At 32.6% G+C, this 16,896-nt stretch overlaps 2 protein-coding genes across 2 annotated transcripts; one reads left to right on the top strand and one right to left on the bottom strand.

Annotated features, from left to right (window-relative positions):
- The first annotated feature begins 3,481 nt into the window (after window positions 1-3,481).
- On the top strand, window positions 3,482-5,742 carry EXO70C1 (exocyst subunit exo70 family protein C1). The gene has a single exon (XM_022289420.2). The coding sequence runs from the start codon at window positions 3,521-3,523 to the stop codon at window positions 5,513-5,515; it is 1,995 nt and encodes a 664-aa protein (XP_022145112.1). The 5' UTR covers window positions 3,482-3,520; the 3' UTR covers window positions 5,516-5,742.
- A 1,487-nt stretch (window positions 5,743-7,229) lies between these two features.
- Window positions 7,230-14,601, bottom strand: LOC111014666 (protein MICRORCHIDIA 7). The gene is made up of 19 exons (XM_022289461.1): window positions 14,091-14,601; window positions 13,636-13,710; window positions 13,482-13,516; window positions 13,324-13,402; window positions 13,074-13,166; window positions 12,884-12,968; window positions 12,148-12,223; window positions 11,910-12,035; window positions 10,797-10,895; window positions 10,602-10,703; window positions 10,330-10,497; window positions 9,635-9,730; window positions 9,456-9,507; window positions 9,224-9,335; window positions 8,859-9,138; window positions 7,930-8,024; window positions 7,746-7,824; window positions 7,461-7,604; window positions 7,230-7,364 (listed from the first exon to the last, which is right to left on the bottom strand). Exons 1-19 carry the CDS (start codon window positions 14,599-14,601, stop codon window positions 7,230-7,232), a joined length of 2,442 nt encoding a protein of 813 aa, XP_022145153.1.
- Window positions 14,602-16,896: the final 2,295 nt, after the last annotated feature.

Here is a 16,896-nt window from a genome sequence, read left to right as displayed (position 1 = left end):
ACATTATAAAGCATTTTGCCTTGCAAAGTGGCGATGAATCACTGGCTACCAAAAGTACAATGAAAAGTAAATAACATGCAAAAGTAAATACATTATGGGCATGTGGTCATGGGTGACATGCTTTGGACGAGCATGACCATGACATCCTCCCCCACTTAAATGGTTGACATCCCTGTCAACCGATGTTGCTCGAACTCTGCGATCTCGGTTGATGCTGATTTCAAATCTTCTGCGCGCTCCAAATTGATTTCTTCATCTGAAAGCCCTGTCCACTTGACCAAGAATTCTTGTACATCCCTTCTTGGTCGTCTGACTCGACTGAGAAGGTCGTAAAAATAGCTCAACGGGTTAAGACATTTATGTCCAATCAGAAGGTCGTGAGTTCTAATTCATCACCCCATATGTGGTATTTAAAAATCGAAAAAGATATTATTTCCAAAATATTTGAAGGATAATGATCTATCATGTTTATCAAAAAGTATCATCTTCATGGTATATATGTCTAACATGCATGATATATTTTTTGTGCCATAGGTAAGAAAAACAACTAGAAGAATTTGATTCAATGCTATACCAATATGGTTTCTAATATCCGCTCCTATTCATCAAATGTTAAAGACAATTGATGGGAGAACAAAGACCTAAGCTAGTTATTTTGTCAAAAAGTGTCGGGTAGGGATCTAAAATTTCAATTTTATGTCTAATAAGCTCTTAAACTTTCAAGTATCTTGGCCGAACTTTTAAGTTTCTAATAGGTCACTGACTTATGGGATTTTGCTTTTAGTTCACAAAATTGAAAGGTCAAAATTCTATATCAAACACAAAATTCAATCTCGTGCTCGATAAGTCTATGAATTTTTACAAATATCAAATAAATTTGGGGTCTATCCAACCAAAATTAAAGTAAAAAACTCCTAGACTTTTTAAAATCTAAAGCCTCATTTACTTACAAGGAATCAGAATGAAATCAATCGATATTTCTGTCATGTTATTTACTAAAATAGTCTCGAATTGGAATTGAAATATGAATGAGATATATAACAATTAGTTCGTATAACTTTTTCTTACTTCTACATATCACAAATATTGTGCTAATCTTTTTCTAATTAAAATAATAATAAAATTATTTTTATTTTTACTACTAGTAGTATTTTTTATTATAACAATTTATTTAATATTAACAAATAATAAATAAATAAAATAAAATTACATCAACTAAAATAATCTTTTATTTAGAATCATCATCATTTAATATAAAATATTATTAGATTGTATAGTTCTAATATTTAATAATAATCAATATCATTTTAAAAATTTTGTTGATATTAATTCATAATAACAAACTAAAAGGCAACTCAACATAGTTCAAACTAGTTAAGAGGAAAAGATTGTGATTTTGAATGGATCTCATCAATAGATGTGATAGCTAGAAATAGTAAAAGTTGTAAAAAATTATTAAAGATATGGAGCACATGGAATAAGTACCCAGAATGATGAGGTTGTAAGGGATGAATGACGTATCACAAAAAAAATTTGGATGGATCCACCAATCAATTACATTCCGGCTATCTAGTAAATATCATCAAAGTAAATTGAAAATTTTCTCATTCCTTAATTCTCATTCGGTTGAAGTAAAGATGACCTAAAGATCTATTAGACATACCCATAAGAGGTCGTTTGTTTCGTGGGAATCCGAGATTTCCGTTGGACGGGCATCTGGTTCCCATATTTAATTTGTTTTGTGCGAATGTAGGATACTCGAGAATTTTGAGATGTTTGGGTATCCTAAGATGCCTATACGGGAGACATCTTATGAGTTTTAGATGCACTTTTGAAGTACAGGTTTCCGAGATTATGTTGAGAACATCCACTTTTTACATTTTTGCTCTTCATTTTTTTCTCCATATATTTTCTTTCATCAGTTTTTTTAATTTGTTATAAAAAAAAATCTTTATTCTTTATTTTTTAATTTATAATTAAATAAATTAATGTACTCATCATCTTATAAATAACTTTATGTTATTAATTAGTATATTTGTACATTAGATTTAAATGTAAAATAGATTGTAATTAAATTATCTTATCTTCGTTTATTTTTAATATTTTGAAGGAATTACATTATTAATAATATTTATTATCATAAATATATAATTTTAAAGCAACATTTTTTTTGCAATTAATATACCTGTGATAATTAAAAAATATATATAATGTGATAATAAGATAAATAAATTTTACTCAATATTACATAAATTATAGGGACAATCGTAAATATGGCAAAAATATTTAGTAAAATTAGTAAAATAGCAACTATATTTAATTTTTTCAAATATAGTATTTTGAAAAAAATGGAGATCCAATTTTAAAATGACAATTCTAGGTAATATATTTGTAATAATCTGTAATATATATGAACTATTTGTTTAAAAAAAATATATATCTGAACTACTGATATATGTATGTGATACATATCTGATATACTACTAATATGAGTATTTGATATACTTGCAATATGTATGTGATATACATCTGATCTGATGAACTACTAACATGAGTGTGTGCAATATTTATGTGATATACATCTAATATATTATTAATACGAGTATATGATATACTATTGATATAAGTGAAAATTTTTGCTATATTTGAAAAATTAAAAAACAGGCAACATATTTTGAAATACATAAAAGATTTTTGTTACTCACTGCAATTTCCCTAATTATATGATTGTCGTTTTGGAAAACTATTAAAGTTTGAAATGAAATTTATATTAAGTTAATATGAATTAATTTGTTCTAAGAAATAATATATAAAAAAATAAAAATGGTAAATTAATTCAAATAAATCTATTATATTGAATGAGTTTATAAATTTTATAAATATTCGTAAAGATATTTTTGTAACATTTACGAATCTAACACATTTTCAAGAATAAATCCCACAAAACAAACATGATTATTCAAATAGTCACAGATATCCTTATAAATTTTCTTATGATTATCTAAAGATATCGATCATCTAAAATTCCTAGATGTCGGACATAGTTCCTGAAAAACAAACAGCACATAAAAGTTATGAGTTTTAAAAGTTAAAAAGAATTAAAAACCTTTTGAAGTTCCGTCAACAAAAAAAGAAAAACAAAGAATGATTGGATGTTCCCATTCCCAATTATTAACAAGAAAAAAGAAGATGAATGGGTGAGTGAGATAAGAAAGAGAAAATGGATATTATAGTGAGAGAAAATGTGAGAACAGAACAGAAAAAATACGTGAGGGTCACAAAGGCTTTAGAAAAAGGGTCAACGGTTAACGAACCAACTGAAAATTAGAGGCCAATAGCAATAGCAATTAGATTAGAATACCCTCTTTAATCCTTCTGTTTCTGCCATTAATCCCCACTTTTTCTTCTCCTCCATTAATCCTCATTCTTCTCCATTACTCACAAACTCATTGATTCCTCTTCTTCTTCTAATCTAATCCCCTCTCTTCTCTCAATTTCCCCCACACCCACAAACAAATTCATGGAGAAACACCCACCCCCAGAGAAATCAGAGAGTTTTTCAAAAAATTTCAACAGAAGAATTGCCAATCTGGGCTCACCTCGCCGGAATCCCGAGGATTCTGCCAAATCCGAATCTGAAAAGCTTGCCGACGACGATGCCTACATCGAGGATCCTCTCTCCGAATCTGACATTGCCGCGCTTTTCGAAGAGGTTGATCAATTCCTCCAGGCTCTGTACAATGCCGGAGACGACGGATCCAATCTCATCCCCGAGGTTCCCGGCGCTGTTCATTCCTTGTCCAAAATGGTGGATTCCACCGTCTCCAGGTACAACGCCGGCAAATATCTCACCAGGCTCGGCAGAGATCAGGATCGGGATTCTTCCTTCTTCCAAGCTCTGGATCGCATTGCCAAGATCGCCATTAAATTAGGGGAATTCCCTCCAAACTCTGCCTTGATTTCTTCGCTCAATCGGACCACCACGGCTTTGCAGCGAGCCATGGCGCTGCTGGACGAGGAATTCAACGCCCTTCTCAAGGAATGCAAACATCGCGAGGTGGATTCCAAATCTGATCGGAAGGCCGCTAAGCAATCGTCGTTCAAAACCATCAACGAATCGCCGGATCAGACCGCTCTTCCCGACTCCTCCGAGTCCGACGACGAGGAATTCCCCTCGTTCTCACCTGAAACCGTATCCAACATGAGCATAATCGCCGGAGCCATGATCTCCGCCGGCTACGAGAAGGAATGCTGTATGACTTACAGCTTTCTCCGCCACAGCTCCTTCAAAGGAATGCTCAACAAGCTCGGCTACGAAAGTATAAGCATAGACGACATACAGAAAATGCCATGGGAGACTCTCCAATCGGAGATAGATAAATGGATCGCCGTCGTGAAGAAATGCTCCAAATCTCTGTTTCCGGGCGAGTGGAAGCTCTGCGACTCTGTTTTCTCTGACCATTCCTTCATATCTCATACGCTCTTCAGCAACCTAACGAGAGCCGTGGTGATCAAGCTTCTCAACTTCGCAAACGCCGTGGTCTTGACGAAGCGATCCGCGGAGAAGCTCTTCAAGCTACTCGATATGTACGAAACGCTCCGTGATTTGATTCCAGCCATCAATGGCTTCCCTGAAAATTGCAAGACAGAGCTAATATCGGAAGCGGACGGGGCGAAGAGCGGGATAGGGGAAGCCGTAATCGGGATTTTCTACGACCTAGAGAGTTCGATCAAAAGCGACAACGCGAAAATTCCAGTTCCGGGAGGCGCAGTCCATCCATTGACGCGTTACATCATGAATTACCTAAAATACGCTTGCGAATACAAAGAAACCCTAGAACAGGTGTTTCAATTTCTGGATCCGAAAATGGAAGAGAATCGGGCGGCGGCGAGAATGGAGGAGAACGACGAAGCGTCGCCGAGAAAGTCACAGCTGGCGATTCAGATCGCGAAGGTGATGGATCTGCTGGACGCGAATCTGGCGATGCGATCGAAGCTGTACCGCGACCCTTCGCTGAGGTACATCTTCCTGATGAACAACGGGAGGTACATCGTGCAGAAAATCAAAGGATCGAACGGAATCACGGAGTTGATGGGGGAGCGGTGGTGCCGGAAGCGGTCGACGAATCTCCGGCAGTACCACAAGAACTACCAGAGGGAAACGTGGAGTAAGGTGCTGCAGTGCCTGAACCACGAGGGATTGCAGGTGAACGGGAAGGTGTCGAAGCCGATCTTGAAGGAGAGATTCAAGAGCTTCAACGCGATGTTCGACGAAATACACAAGACGCAGAGCAGTTGGGTGGTGAGCGACGACCAGCTTCAGTCGGAGCTCCGGATTTCGGTGTCGGCGGTGATGATTCCGGCGTACCGTTCGTTCGTGGGGAGGTTCAAGCAGCACTTCGATCCGGGAAGGCAATCGGAGAAGTACATAAAGTATCAGCCTGAAGATATCGAGGGTTTGATCGATGATCTGTTTGATGGAAATACTGCGTCAATGGCCAGGAGGAGATCGTAGGTACAGAAGCCTTAAAAGATTCTTTATTTCCCCAGGCAGCCATTAAATTAAATTAAATTAAATTTTCCTTCTTTCGGATTATTCAATTTATGTAATTCTTTTTTCATTTTTTTTTTGTGTTTATGTGATTTATTTTTTTCCAATAACACGTGGAAATAGAAGATTGGAGGACTCTTTTGAGTTCAATTAAATTAAGGTCTATTTCACATGATTATTTTATTTTGTTTTTTGTTTTTTCCTTTTGTTTATAGAATTCATGTTTGTGTGATTTGTTTTTGCGTAATTTCCTATTCTGGGTTTTTAAATTTTTAAAATTTATACGTTTGATAACTTCTGCTTTGTTTCTTAACTCTTATTTTTAAGAGGTTTTCGAAATTGTAGAAAAAATTTAGAAACATTTGTTTTTTATTTTAGAAAATGCAAATAAAAACATTTGAGATTAATAATTTTAAAACATATATTTTCATTTTCTATAGAAATAAACCAAGGAGCTTAAACAATTATTTAACACATTTTTTTTATTAAAAATAAAATATGAGAAACAAAAAATTATGATATTATTAAGATTATAAAAAATGAAGTTGTTCAACGTGATTATTGTTATATTTTTTTTATTACCCAAGAGTCGAGGTACGCTCATTGTTCTCATATCCATATATATGCAAGAAGTCATCGCTTGATGAAAGTCCCATATGGCTTAAACCCAAACCACCCAAGCTATCTGATTATTGTTATATTACGCTTTTGAATTACGTTTGTTTTATATTCTATCTAATTTAAGTTGAAATTTAAGATTTTATCCTTTTTAATGGTAAATAGGTATATATTTGTATATACAAGTTATTGTGATGTTTTTTTAATTATTAATTAGCAAGAGTATTCAATAAGATCCTAGTTACTTTTTTTTTGGTTCTCTTTAAGTTTTCTTTTTCTAAATTAAATTTTCATCCATATTTTTATTATATTATAGAGCTTATATATATTGGTTTGCATTTTATTTAGTTTACTATCAAAAATTTAAACAAAATTTTGTAAATGTATAAAGTCAATATTATTAACTAGTCCTAATGAATTAAACCATTCAATTATTTGTGATCCATGCGGCTTGAACCCAAGCCATCTAAACTATGATCTTGAAGAAAATGATTATTTGATTATGATAATTTGGATTTTGTAATCTGCAGGCATAAATGATACTAGGACTGGTGTGTTCTAAAAATGACTTGATTGAGTTTGAGAAGAGCTAAGAACGCAGCACAAAAATAACTACTAGAATAGATAAACACTACATCGATTTTAGCCAACATGTTTTTCAGCTCAATCGTAATTGACACATGTCTCTAACCAAAAAGTCATGAGTTTGATTATACAATCGTCCTTGTTGTACGTACTTGGAAAAAAAAATTGCATCATTTTAGAACATTTACAAAGAGATCCAATAAAGTTAGCTGTGTTGTGCCCTAGAAAATTTTGAATTACAAGAACAGCAAGTAAAAAATTTAAAGATGGAGAATATATATAATTGTTCTCTCCCTCATCTCTCATCTACATTCTACAACGTAACATATTTTCTTAAAAGTTAATAAAATAAAATAAAATAAACCTTAAAAGACACTGGACTGGAGCTGGTTGTAATTAATTCCTAACTGTGTGAACCTATAAAAGGCGAAATCAAAAAAAAAAAAAAAGAAGTAAAGAAAAAAAAAAGAGGGTTTCAAGGGTTTGCCTGGCTGGTGATCATATTTTCTTTCGTGGTATCAGGTTGATTGTTGGAGCTCGAAAGTTTACGTATCAATGTTTCTAGTTGGTTTATTCTTAGACACAGCTCGCTATTAGAGTTGGAAGAATCCTGCACCATGACAAAAACCAAGAAACGAAAATGTTATAAAACGGATCCTAAAAATTTCTTTACTTTAGGGAACCAACTACATCGGAATTCACTGACCGATAATCTCTTTTTCAAATTCTCAATCTCCTTTTCTTTTTTTATAATTTCTGCTGAACTAAATTCAATCAGAACCATACGCTCTTTCTCCTTCTCTTCCAGCATCTGGGTTGCCTCGCAGAGCTGCTTTTCAAGAAGCACAACCTTTTTGGACAAAAATTAATACTATATGATCAGAATCAGTTCAGAACCAAACTTTTTTTAAATTAATAATTGTGAACTTCTCTTTCTTTTTTGTTAACTAATTTTCTCCTGAAATACAAATAAAATAATGGATGCGCTTACTTTACTTTCCTGAGTTCTACACTTGTCTCTTTCATTACTCAAATAATTCACCAACTGACGGACATATGGATCTGTCAACCTGTTAGTAAAATTGAAGAAAAATTTACAGAGCCTTTATATATATATATATATATATATATATATATAATTTGTAAAGTGAAATATAGTAAGATCAATTACTCACCTTTCCCTCAGATCACTTTGCTCCTCTTTTCCCTTCGTTAAACTTGCTGCGTCACTATTAGCAAATAACATTCCATTTGAGTTGGAGGTGGGTGGCTGCAAATTATAAATAATTAGCATTTCATATACTTAGCAATAATCAAACAATATAGTTTTTTCGGTAGCTGCATGCTATTTATTTATTTGATGAGATACTGCTCATTCTCTTAATTACATGATCAATAAATTAAAGTTGAAATTACTATTTTCAACCTTATACTTTCGCACTTATTTTATTCTAGTATATGCCCTTTTAAATGTCTAAAATTTGATAGTTGGAACTTTCAATAAATCTATAAAATAATCCTTACCATCAGTTCGGTTACCTTTAAAAAAATAAAAAATTAACCATCCTCATTTTATCTTTAAAAATTTAGAAAACATATTAATTACATCAATACTCTTAAAATTATTTTTAAGATTTATCGACAATGATTAAATTTAGACATTTAAAAGTACAAGAATTGAATGAAATGAATTATAAATTACAAAAACCAAAATTATGTATTACCAATGAATTAAAATCTAGGAAAAAAGAATTCTTTAACATGTTAAATTATATACCTGTTGCTCCAACTTTCTTTAGTACGGTCAAAATACATTAAATTCTAAGCCAATATTTATTTATTTTTGGATAATTGAGAGTCGGAGCTTTGCTCCCCTGTACTCAATGCCCATCCTAAGGCTCGAATTCGAGAGACATCAAGGATTTTGATATTAAGCTCACCAGATTCAAACTTGAGATCTTTAAGTCAATATAACTAAGAGACTCTAAGCTCTGTCAACTGGGTTATTCTTGGGACCTAAGCTAATATTTATCTTTTAAAACAAAGTTTTCGAAAACCAAGATAGTTATCAAACAAGTTCTAAATTAAACGTAAGACACGATACCTGTAGCAAGGGCGACAGGTGTCCAAACATCTGGCTAACCCTTGCAATTGCAGGTGACGACGCGGCAGGGAGTTGGTGAGAATTGGAAGTGTACATGGTTGATCCCGGACTGGTTCCAGCTTGAGTTGAAACATTATTTACACCTACATGTGGCAATATTATTTTCTCCGAATTCACAGGGGATTTTTTACCAATCGGATTCGGTTGTGAATTCAATTTATGATCTGATTCCACACAACGTCGCCTCGCAGCATAACCAACTTCATGGCAATTTTGTGTCCTAATTTAATCAAAACATAACATAAATCTCAGGAAGAAAAAACAAAAAAGGAATTAAAATGAGAATTTACAATTAGTTTACCCACCAGTAAGTCTTTTGAATTTGGATTAATCGTGACTCCAGCCTCGTGAGTACAGTGGTTTTCTCAAAGCCTTGCTTGTCGTGAGCTGGTTCGACGAAATTTGCTTCCAATACACCTGATAATTAATTAATTATATCGTTAAAATATGTATACTGTATATATATATATATTTAGAAAATTTGAGTTTTTAGTTTAAATTAGAGTAAGGATTAAGGAGAGAAATTAAAAGGTTCACCTATAACTCCACGGCCGTCACTACCGGCAGGATTCCATATCCTCCAAAATGGCTGGCGACGCGACAAAAATGGTCAGTCAGTTGAAGGTAAACAGAGAGAATTATTATTTTATTTTTTGTGCGTGATACAATATTTGAATTTTTGTGGGTCCTTTTCTAAGAAAATAACATAAATAAACCTTTATTAGCCGATTTTTGTGGTAAACGTTGAAGCCCTGAACGTCGATGTGGGATCGTGCATCCTTTACGAAGCCAATTGTCACCGTCACGGACATCTGTTCGCACAACAAAAAAAAGGGAAGGATCGTAACTGAAACGAAACAAAGCAAAACCCCACCTTTAGTTTCTATATTTTTAATACGTTATTCCAAATAGGTTCATTTTAATCCTTTTTAAAGTTTCATTCCCTATCATTTAAAAAAGTGATCATTTTAATTTTTAATTTTATTTTAATCTAATTTTTTTCTATTCACCATTTCAATACAACAAAAATTATCAAAAAGTTTCAACACGATACTAAACTCGATATATTTCTTGAAAGGTATATGACTTTATACATAGAATTTGTGTTAAAATTTTGAAAAAAAGAGTATCAAAATAGTCACTTTTAATTAAAAGTACATGAACATTTTGAAGATACAGTAACTAAAATGAACAAGGTACATGAATCAAAATAAAAGAACCAAAATAGTCACTTTTTATTCAAGGTACATGAACATTTTGTGTGTATGTATGGTAGGTTTTGAAATTTATCTATCAAAATATGATTTTCCTCAAAAGAGAACATGTTTAATTAATTCAGAACCAAAATAATATAAATGAAGGGCAAAATTAATTAAAAAGAGAGAGGAAAAGGGAAATGGGGAGGTATTACATCAGAATGTTGTTTTTGCGCAGCTCGGGAGGGAAGTTGATGAGGTCTGTAAAGGATGTCCTTTGTCAACATTAAATCATCCACAATACTGTGATGTTCCACATCTTTCCCTCTCAGAATAACTCTAAATCCCGGAGGCAGTCTCAGGTACAGAATTGATGCATAAATCTACCACATTATATTCATTTCATCATCATCAATTAATAATATAACGCATCATTATATACAATTTAATTAAAAACATATAATATAATCCAAATCCATATACGTACCCTCAGTGAATGTCGATAGGTTAAGTAGTGGCGGGAGTTTGGATAGAGTTGTGCCATTTTTATGTTCTTCTCCTCTCGATTACCTCCTCTAATTTGAATGTCCTGCCATTATTTTATGTTATATATAGTTTGATTATTAATTCATGACTCAAAATTACAAGAAATATTATTTAATGAAATTATATATCGTCTCACATGTGGATCAACGTCGAAGTCGAGCTCCAGGCTTTCTTCATCGTCCTCCCAAAGGTTGTATATGATAATACGCGTTCCCTGATCTTTCGGAAAATTGAACTGAACAATACATCAAATACAAAATATGAGCAGATAAATTTTGAAAGGAAATTTGAAAACTAAGTAGCAGAGAGTGTGTATATATTGCCAAAATGTACAACTTTTAATGGAATAATTTGTAAAGATTGTGCATGGATGGTTGATAATTAGGGGTAAGTAACAAAAATTGGTAATATTGGAACTCGAAAAGAAAAAAAAAATTGGTAATATTGGAAAGACGCATAACTTTACTTTAGCTTTTCTAAATAAATTACTCCTGAAAATAAATTAAGAATGAAAAACCAACTTTGACCAAGCATTTGACATAACATATTTTTTTAGTAAATTTTTTTTGTGCAACCCATGTGAGAGCTACTTAGAATTTGAACTTTGGGCGTAAATGACTTAACTATTGAATTATACTCAAATTAGCAATTGAAAAATAATTTTAAACAAACAACTACTTTATCTTAAATGACCTTTTTTTAAATATTTATAAGTGTATAGGCCAGTTTGTGTGGATCTAACTAATCTTACTAGACAATTATCTAACCTTACTACATTTGAGGCAAGAAAACATGAAATTAATTCCTAAGTAGGTGGTCGTTATGACTTTAACTTTCAATACAATAAATGTGGGGTATGCGAGAATTTGAATCTTTCCTTCAAAAGAATGAATTAATTATATAACATTACCTCAAAAAAATAACATAATAATTTTGAATGTTCTTCTTTAGTACAAATAATTTTGAATGTTTTAATTCTAGACTACAACATAATAATGTTTTAATTCTAAAAATTTTGAAGAGAGAATTTAAAGATTTTTATTAAAAAAATCTTTTGAATAATAAATATGAAATTATTGCTACATACGTCTCTAACACCATTAGTAAATAAATTAAGAAAAAGAACAAAAAATGCATCTCTCTTTACCTTTAGAAAACAGGAAATAATGAAACTTAAATCAAGAAATAGAAATAGAAAGGAAAATATTTACCAACCGAGTCTTTACTTATTAAAAATATTTACATATACCTGTTCAAGTAGATCCTCCTTGTTTGAATAAGGAGACCACCGAGCTATAATTTCAAGATTTCTATTCCAATCATCTTCAGAGCGCATCATCTTGCTCCAACAATCTTCTTTAAACTCAAAGTCAACCTTACCATTTAAAAAAAAGTGATTAAATGATCCATTTTTTAAATATTACCATCTATGTAGCTAATATATATATTAAAAATTACTAATCTGGCTAATTAACTAATTTTCTCACCATGGGCACCACAATATCTTCCTTTCCGGTGTCCCTCAAAAATGTGTATGACAGCATGCCAATGCTCTGTGTTGGGCTATAAAAAGGGAAATCAAGAAGGAATAATATAAGTAAAAGCTTCTACTTACTTTCTGACGGGATTCACTTTTAGTGAGTCAAAATTAAATAAGTTGCTGGTTAAGTAAATGTTTGTTTGAGTGTGACCTTAGCATGGTAAAAATCACTTTTGTCGTCGTAAAAATCACTTCTCTTTTTATTGATTATATTTGGCAAATTAAATATTTGATTTTAGGAAAGTCATCTAAAATCACCTCAAATGAATTTTTAAAATATTACTTGGTTTTGAAAAATCAATTATATTTTAATATTTTTTTTTAAAATCACTCATTTTACCATCACTTCCAAATGTAACCTAAGTAAGCTTTTTAGGTATGTTTGGAAGTGATTTTGACATGGTCAAAATCATTTTTGTCATTGTCGAAATGACTTTCTTTTTCATTGATCATGTTTGATAAATTAAAAAAAAATTGATTTTAATAAAGTTTAAAATCATTTTAAATTTATTTTTAAGATATCACTATGATATTGAAAGATCAATCATACTTAAATCTCTTTTTTCAAAATCACTAATTGTACCATCACAAACACAGCCTTAATACATGGGATGGCAAGGGAAAACAAATATAAGAATAATTAATAGGCAGTGATTATAAGCATTGCATATGAAAGAACTAACCCTCTTTGATCACTTCCCTTGCAACGTGAAAACACAAGAACATCCGCTCCAAGCCTCATAGTACTTGTCTTGAACCCATTTCCATCTGAGACAAACACATTATTAATTCAGATTTCAAAGTTCTTTTCCGAGACAATTGACCAAAAATCTGCAGTGTAAGTGTTTAAAGAACAAGTAAAAAGTTGCATACATTGACCAATAGTGTTGGCCATTTTCCGCTTTGAAGAATAGCCAAGAGACATGCAACGCCGCATTTTATCAGGACTCATCCCACCGCCGTCGTCTGCATTTAAGATCCATGTATGAGATGAGAACGTTACAATTACTCTTTAAAGTATGCGAAAAGATTAAGCATTTAATTAGATTGCCTAGTTGGTAACGGAAATTAATTAGTGCTAAATCTTAATAAAACCTCAGAGCAAATAAAGGAGCCCACATACCTTCAATTAGCAACATTTTACTACCATCCCTTTCATTTTCCAACACGTCAACATGAACGTATGTGGCCCCATTGCAAACCTACAAGAAATTAGCAACAACCGAATTAAAATTAAAACTGTTGATTTGCAGAGGAAAATCAGAGGCAAGTTCTCAATACCTCGTCTAAAGAATTGTCCAAGAGCTCTGCAAAAGCTGCAGATGAAGAGAGAGATATTGGACATGTCAAATTTATAAGAACATGGAACTGTAAACCTATTGCAACAAATGCTTGGAAACAAAGGAGGAAGATAAAGAGATTTTAATTTTCTTACCTCCCAGAGCCCACTTATGGCTGGTGGCGTTGGAATGAAGAAATTTTGGATGTACTCTGACATGATCCATACCAACTAGAAAATACAAAACTTAAATGTCAGAACACTAATTCCATTGACAATTTCATGAAATTGAATCCACTGTTTTCTTTTAATGTTACATTGATTTTCAATAGCCTAGGTTTCTGTTGAGATTGGGTTGAGCGGTGATTTATTCATTGTTATCATGGTATCAGATGTTCTATGCTCGAACTCTCATTGTTATTTCCCTTTCACTGATTATGATTTTCACTTGTTACAATTATCGAAGCCTACCAGTGGGAGAGTACAGCGTCCAACACAGAAGGAAATACTTGCTTAACAAATGCACCACATGGACAGAGCAATGAAACGCTAAATTCTACTTCTCTAGCTAAGAACAGAGCAATAAATAAACAGAGGAATTCTGAAGTTACCTGAACTCGAAATAGGATCAATGTCGCTGTTTCCCTCATAGTCCCCTGCTTTCCAGAACTGCCTGCAGCTGTTAATCGGCGGACTAGCCCCTCTGTTCTCCGCAAAACCCTCCATCGAACACGTCGAGAGAGGCAGAGTAAGATCCTCTGCTACCACGGAACCAGGAGAAACAGAGTTCACAGATTGCGTGGGTTTCACAGACCGCAGCGGCGCCACAAGCATCGGAATCTCGAGTTTACGCGACTTCGCGATCGGAACACAGCCTTCTTCGTCTTCCGCGTCAAAATTGCCGTTTCCGCTTCCCAATCCAAACTTCCTCTTCGAAACGGGAAACGACGAATCGTCAGTTCCATCGCCGGCGACGAAGAAACAGCAACCGGAAGCTGCTCCATCTGCGCTGATGTCGGCGCCATTAATGGAGGAAGTCGAAAGAGCATTGGGAATTTGAGCGCCGTGGTCCACGATTATTCCGGAGGCCTCTTGATCGACGATTACGGAAGAATCGTCCATGAATTAAGATGGAGAATCAAAGTTGGAGTTTGGGATTTAGAAGAGGGAATTGAATGTGGGATTGTAAGTTAGGGTTTTGGGGAAAGAGAAGGAGAGGGGTGGGAATGTTGAAAAATTTTGGCGCGCGGAAGAGAGAGAGAGAACACGAAGAGAATTGCTAGGCATCTACGCGACGGTTTCGTTGCTTCATTGCCGTTGGCCGTTATTTATAGGACCTCCAAATCGCACGTGACAAGCACGATACACTACTCTTTTTTTTTTCTCCTTTTTTTTAAGCAGTTAATTTGCTATTTTTATTATAGTGTAAAAATTTTGACATTAACATAGTATTAATAATAAATATTTTTAGTTTAGTTGAAAAGTGTAAAATGTTTAATTATTAGTTTTAATGTTGTTATGATTTTCTTGATTTTTGTGGTCTTGTAACAGTATCCTTCTCTACCGACATTTTCTTAATATTTTTACGACATTTTCTTAAAGTATAGATTATTCATCAATTTTGTCATTTAATAAATTTGTATTTAAAACAAATGGTTGATAATGTTTTTCATTTGCCAATCAAATTATATATCAAGACACGAGTAACTTGGGAGGGAAGGTTTAAATCATCGTCATGCCGATTCGGAGCTCGATTGGTTGGTGAAAGAGATTGTTGATCTTACGCGATTCTTGAAATTTGCGAGCTTTTCTTATTGCCCTCGATCTTGCAACAGAGTTGCTCATGCATTAGCAAGGATGGTTGTGGATGATGAGGTTTTTGGAGTGTGGTTGGAGGAATGTCCCTCCCCTCTTCTTCTCGTCTGAGACGACTGTCGGGCGCTTGGGCCCCTAATTTTTAGTTTATTTCATGTTTTGTTGTTAAAAAAAAAGAAAAAAAATCATCGTCATGCTATATTACTTTAAAAAAAAATATTTATTGTTTAGTGTAAATATGGAATCTAAGGATTTTGAAGGGGAAAAGTTTTGTCTTTTCACTTTTTCAAATCTAAACTATATTAAAAATAGAGCTATCTTGGAAAAACATTTTTGAACCATATTTATTAATTTTTAAAATTACTAAGCATGCCTTTTTTTAAATTTTAATAACTTTGATTCATAAAAAAAAGTGAAAAGTGAAAGTTATGAATACGAAAAGTTATGAATACGAAGAGTTGGAATATGAAAGTTATGTTTATGTATTTTTAACAATTTAAGATTTTACTTTAATTAGAATTAATGGAATTTAAAAGGGATTGGAATCTCAAAAGTTTTTCGATTTATATACATTCTCTACATGCATGTGTATGTATGTATATGTATGTATGTATCTATATATATCTAATATATATATATATACGTATGTATCTATATATATATCTAATATATATACATATATATGTGCGTGAGAGTTCCTCCTACAACAATTTAGCTCTCTCATTTAATTTACTTCTCATTTTTTGATTCATTCTTTTCATTTGTATATATTTAGTAGTGTTATTATTGCACAATGGCCTAACACATTAAATTTATCGATTTATAAGAGTGGTAAGATAACGTGGTTTATAAGTAGAGGTCATTCAATCTTACAATGCAATTTGATCTCAAACATTAATCAAAAGTGGACAATCTTTGAAAAATTCAGGTATTTAATCCTTCCGAACATATTTTACAATTAAAATTGTTATTGATTTTTTTTTTCAAAGATTTTGAAATTTAATTATTACTAAGTTTTAAATTTATCTATGTGATATGGATTATTCATCAATTCTATGTCCTAATAACATTAAGCAATAATTCTAATATTTTTATTTTTTTGAATTTTATTTAAAGAAAATAGCATATTTTTAGTAACTATCTATATCTATACTATATCTAAATGGGGCTATGGAGCAGAATCTTTGTCTTCCCATTTTGCCCCCAATTTTTGAATATATACCTATTTTGCCCTTCAAACTTCTACGAGAGACACAACTGTTCGAGTTAAAGTGTCTGTTGAGATAACAAATCCAAAAAGTTGTTACCATTCGATGAAACAAGGAGTTTAATCCAAAAGAGTTGTAACTGTTCGAGTGAAAAGGTGTGTTGAGAGAAGTTAATCTAATAAAAATTACAAATATTTGATGAAGTGATGAATCTATCCACGTATAGGTGTCATAGCAAATAATCTATAAAATGAAAGATTATGTCTTTTTCTTTTATGACCTAAAACTTATTTCCAAAATATTAATGAATATTTTTCTTATCTTCGTGAGTGAAAACTGAACCATGTCAAAAGAATATTTGACATTCCATAAATATATTTAATCGATTAAGAGG

This window comes from Momordica charantia (genome assembly GCF_013281855.1).
Source record: "Momordica charantia cultivar OHB3-1 chromosome 5 unlocalized genomic scaffold, Mcharantia_2.0 BLBB01000005.1, whole genome shotgun sequence".
In the NCBI taxonomy this organism is placed as follows: Eukaryota; Viridiplantae; Streptophyta; class Magnoliopsida; order Cucurbitales; family Cucurbitaceae; genus Momordica; species Momordica charantia.
The sequence above is the reverse complement of the archived record's forward strand: the minus strand, read 5'-3'. Positions and strand labels throughout refer to the sequence as shown.

Coding starts and splice junctions, on each gene's coding strand:
- EXO70C1 (XM_022289420.2), top strand. CDS start 3,521: ATGGAGAAACACCCACCCCCAGAGAAATCAGAGAGTTTTTCAAAAAAT.
- LOC111014666 (XM_022289461.1), bottom strand. CDS start 14,601: ATGGACGATTCTTCCGTAATCGTCGATCAAGAGGCCTCCGGAATAATC. Junction 13,711..14,090: donor TGATCCTATTTCGAGTTCAG/GTAACTTCAGAA, acceptor TGTATTTTCTAG/TTGGTATGGATCATGTCAGA. Junction 10,498..10,601: donor CCTATCGACATTCACTGAGG/GTACGTATATGG, acceptor ATAATGTGGTAG/ATTTATGCATCAATTCTGTA.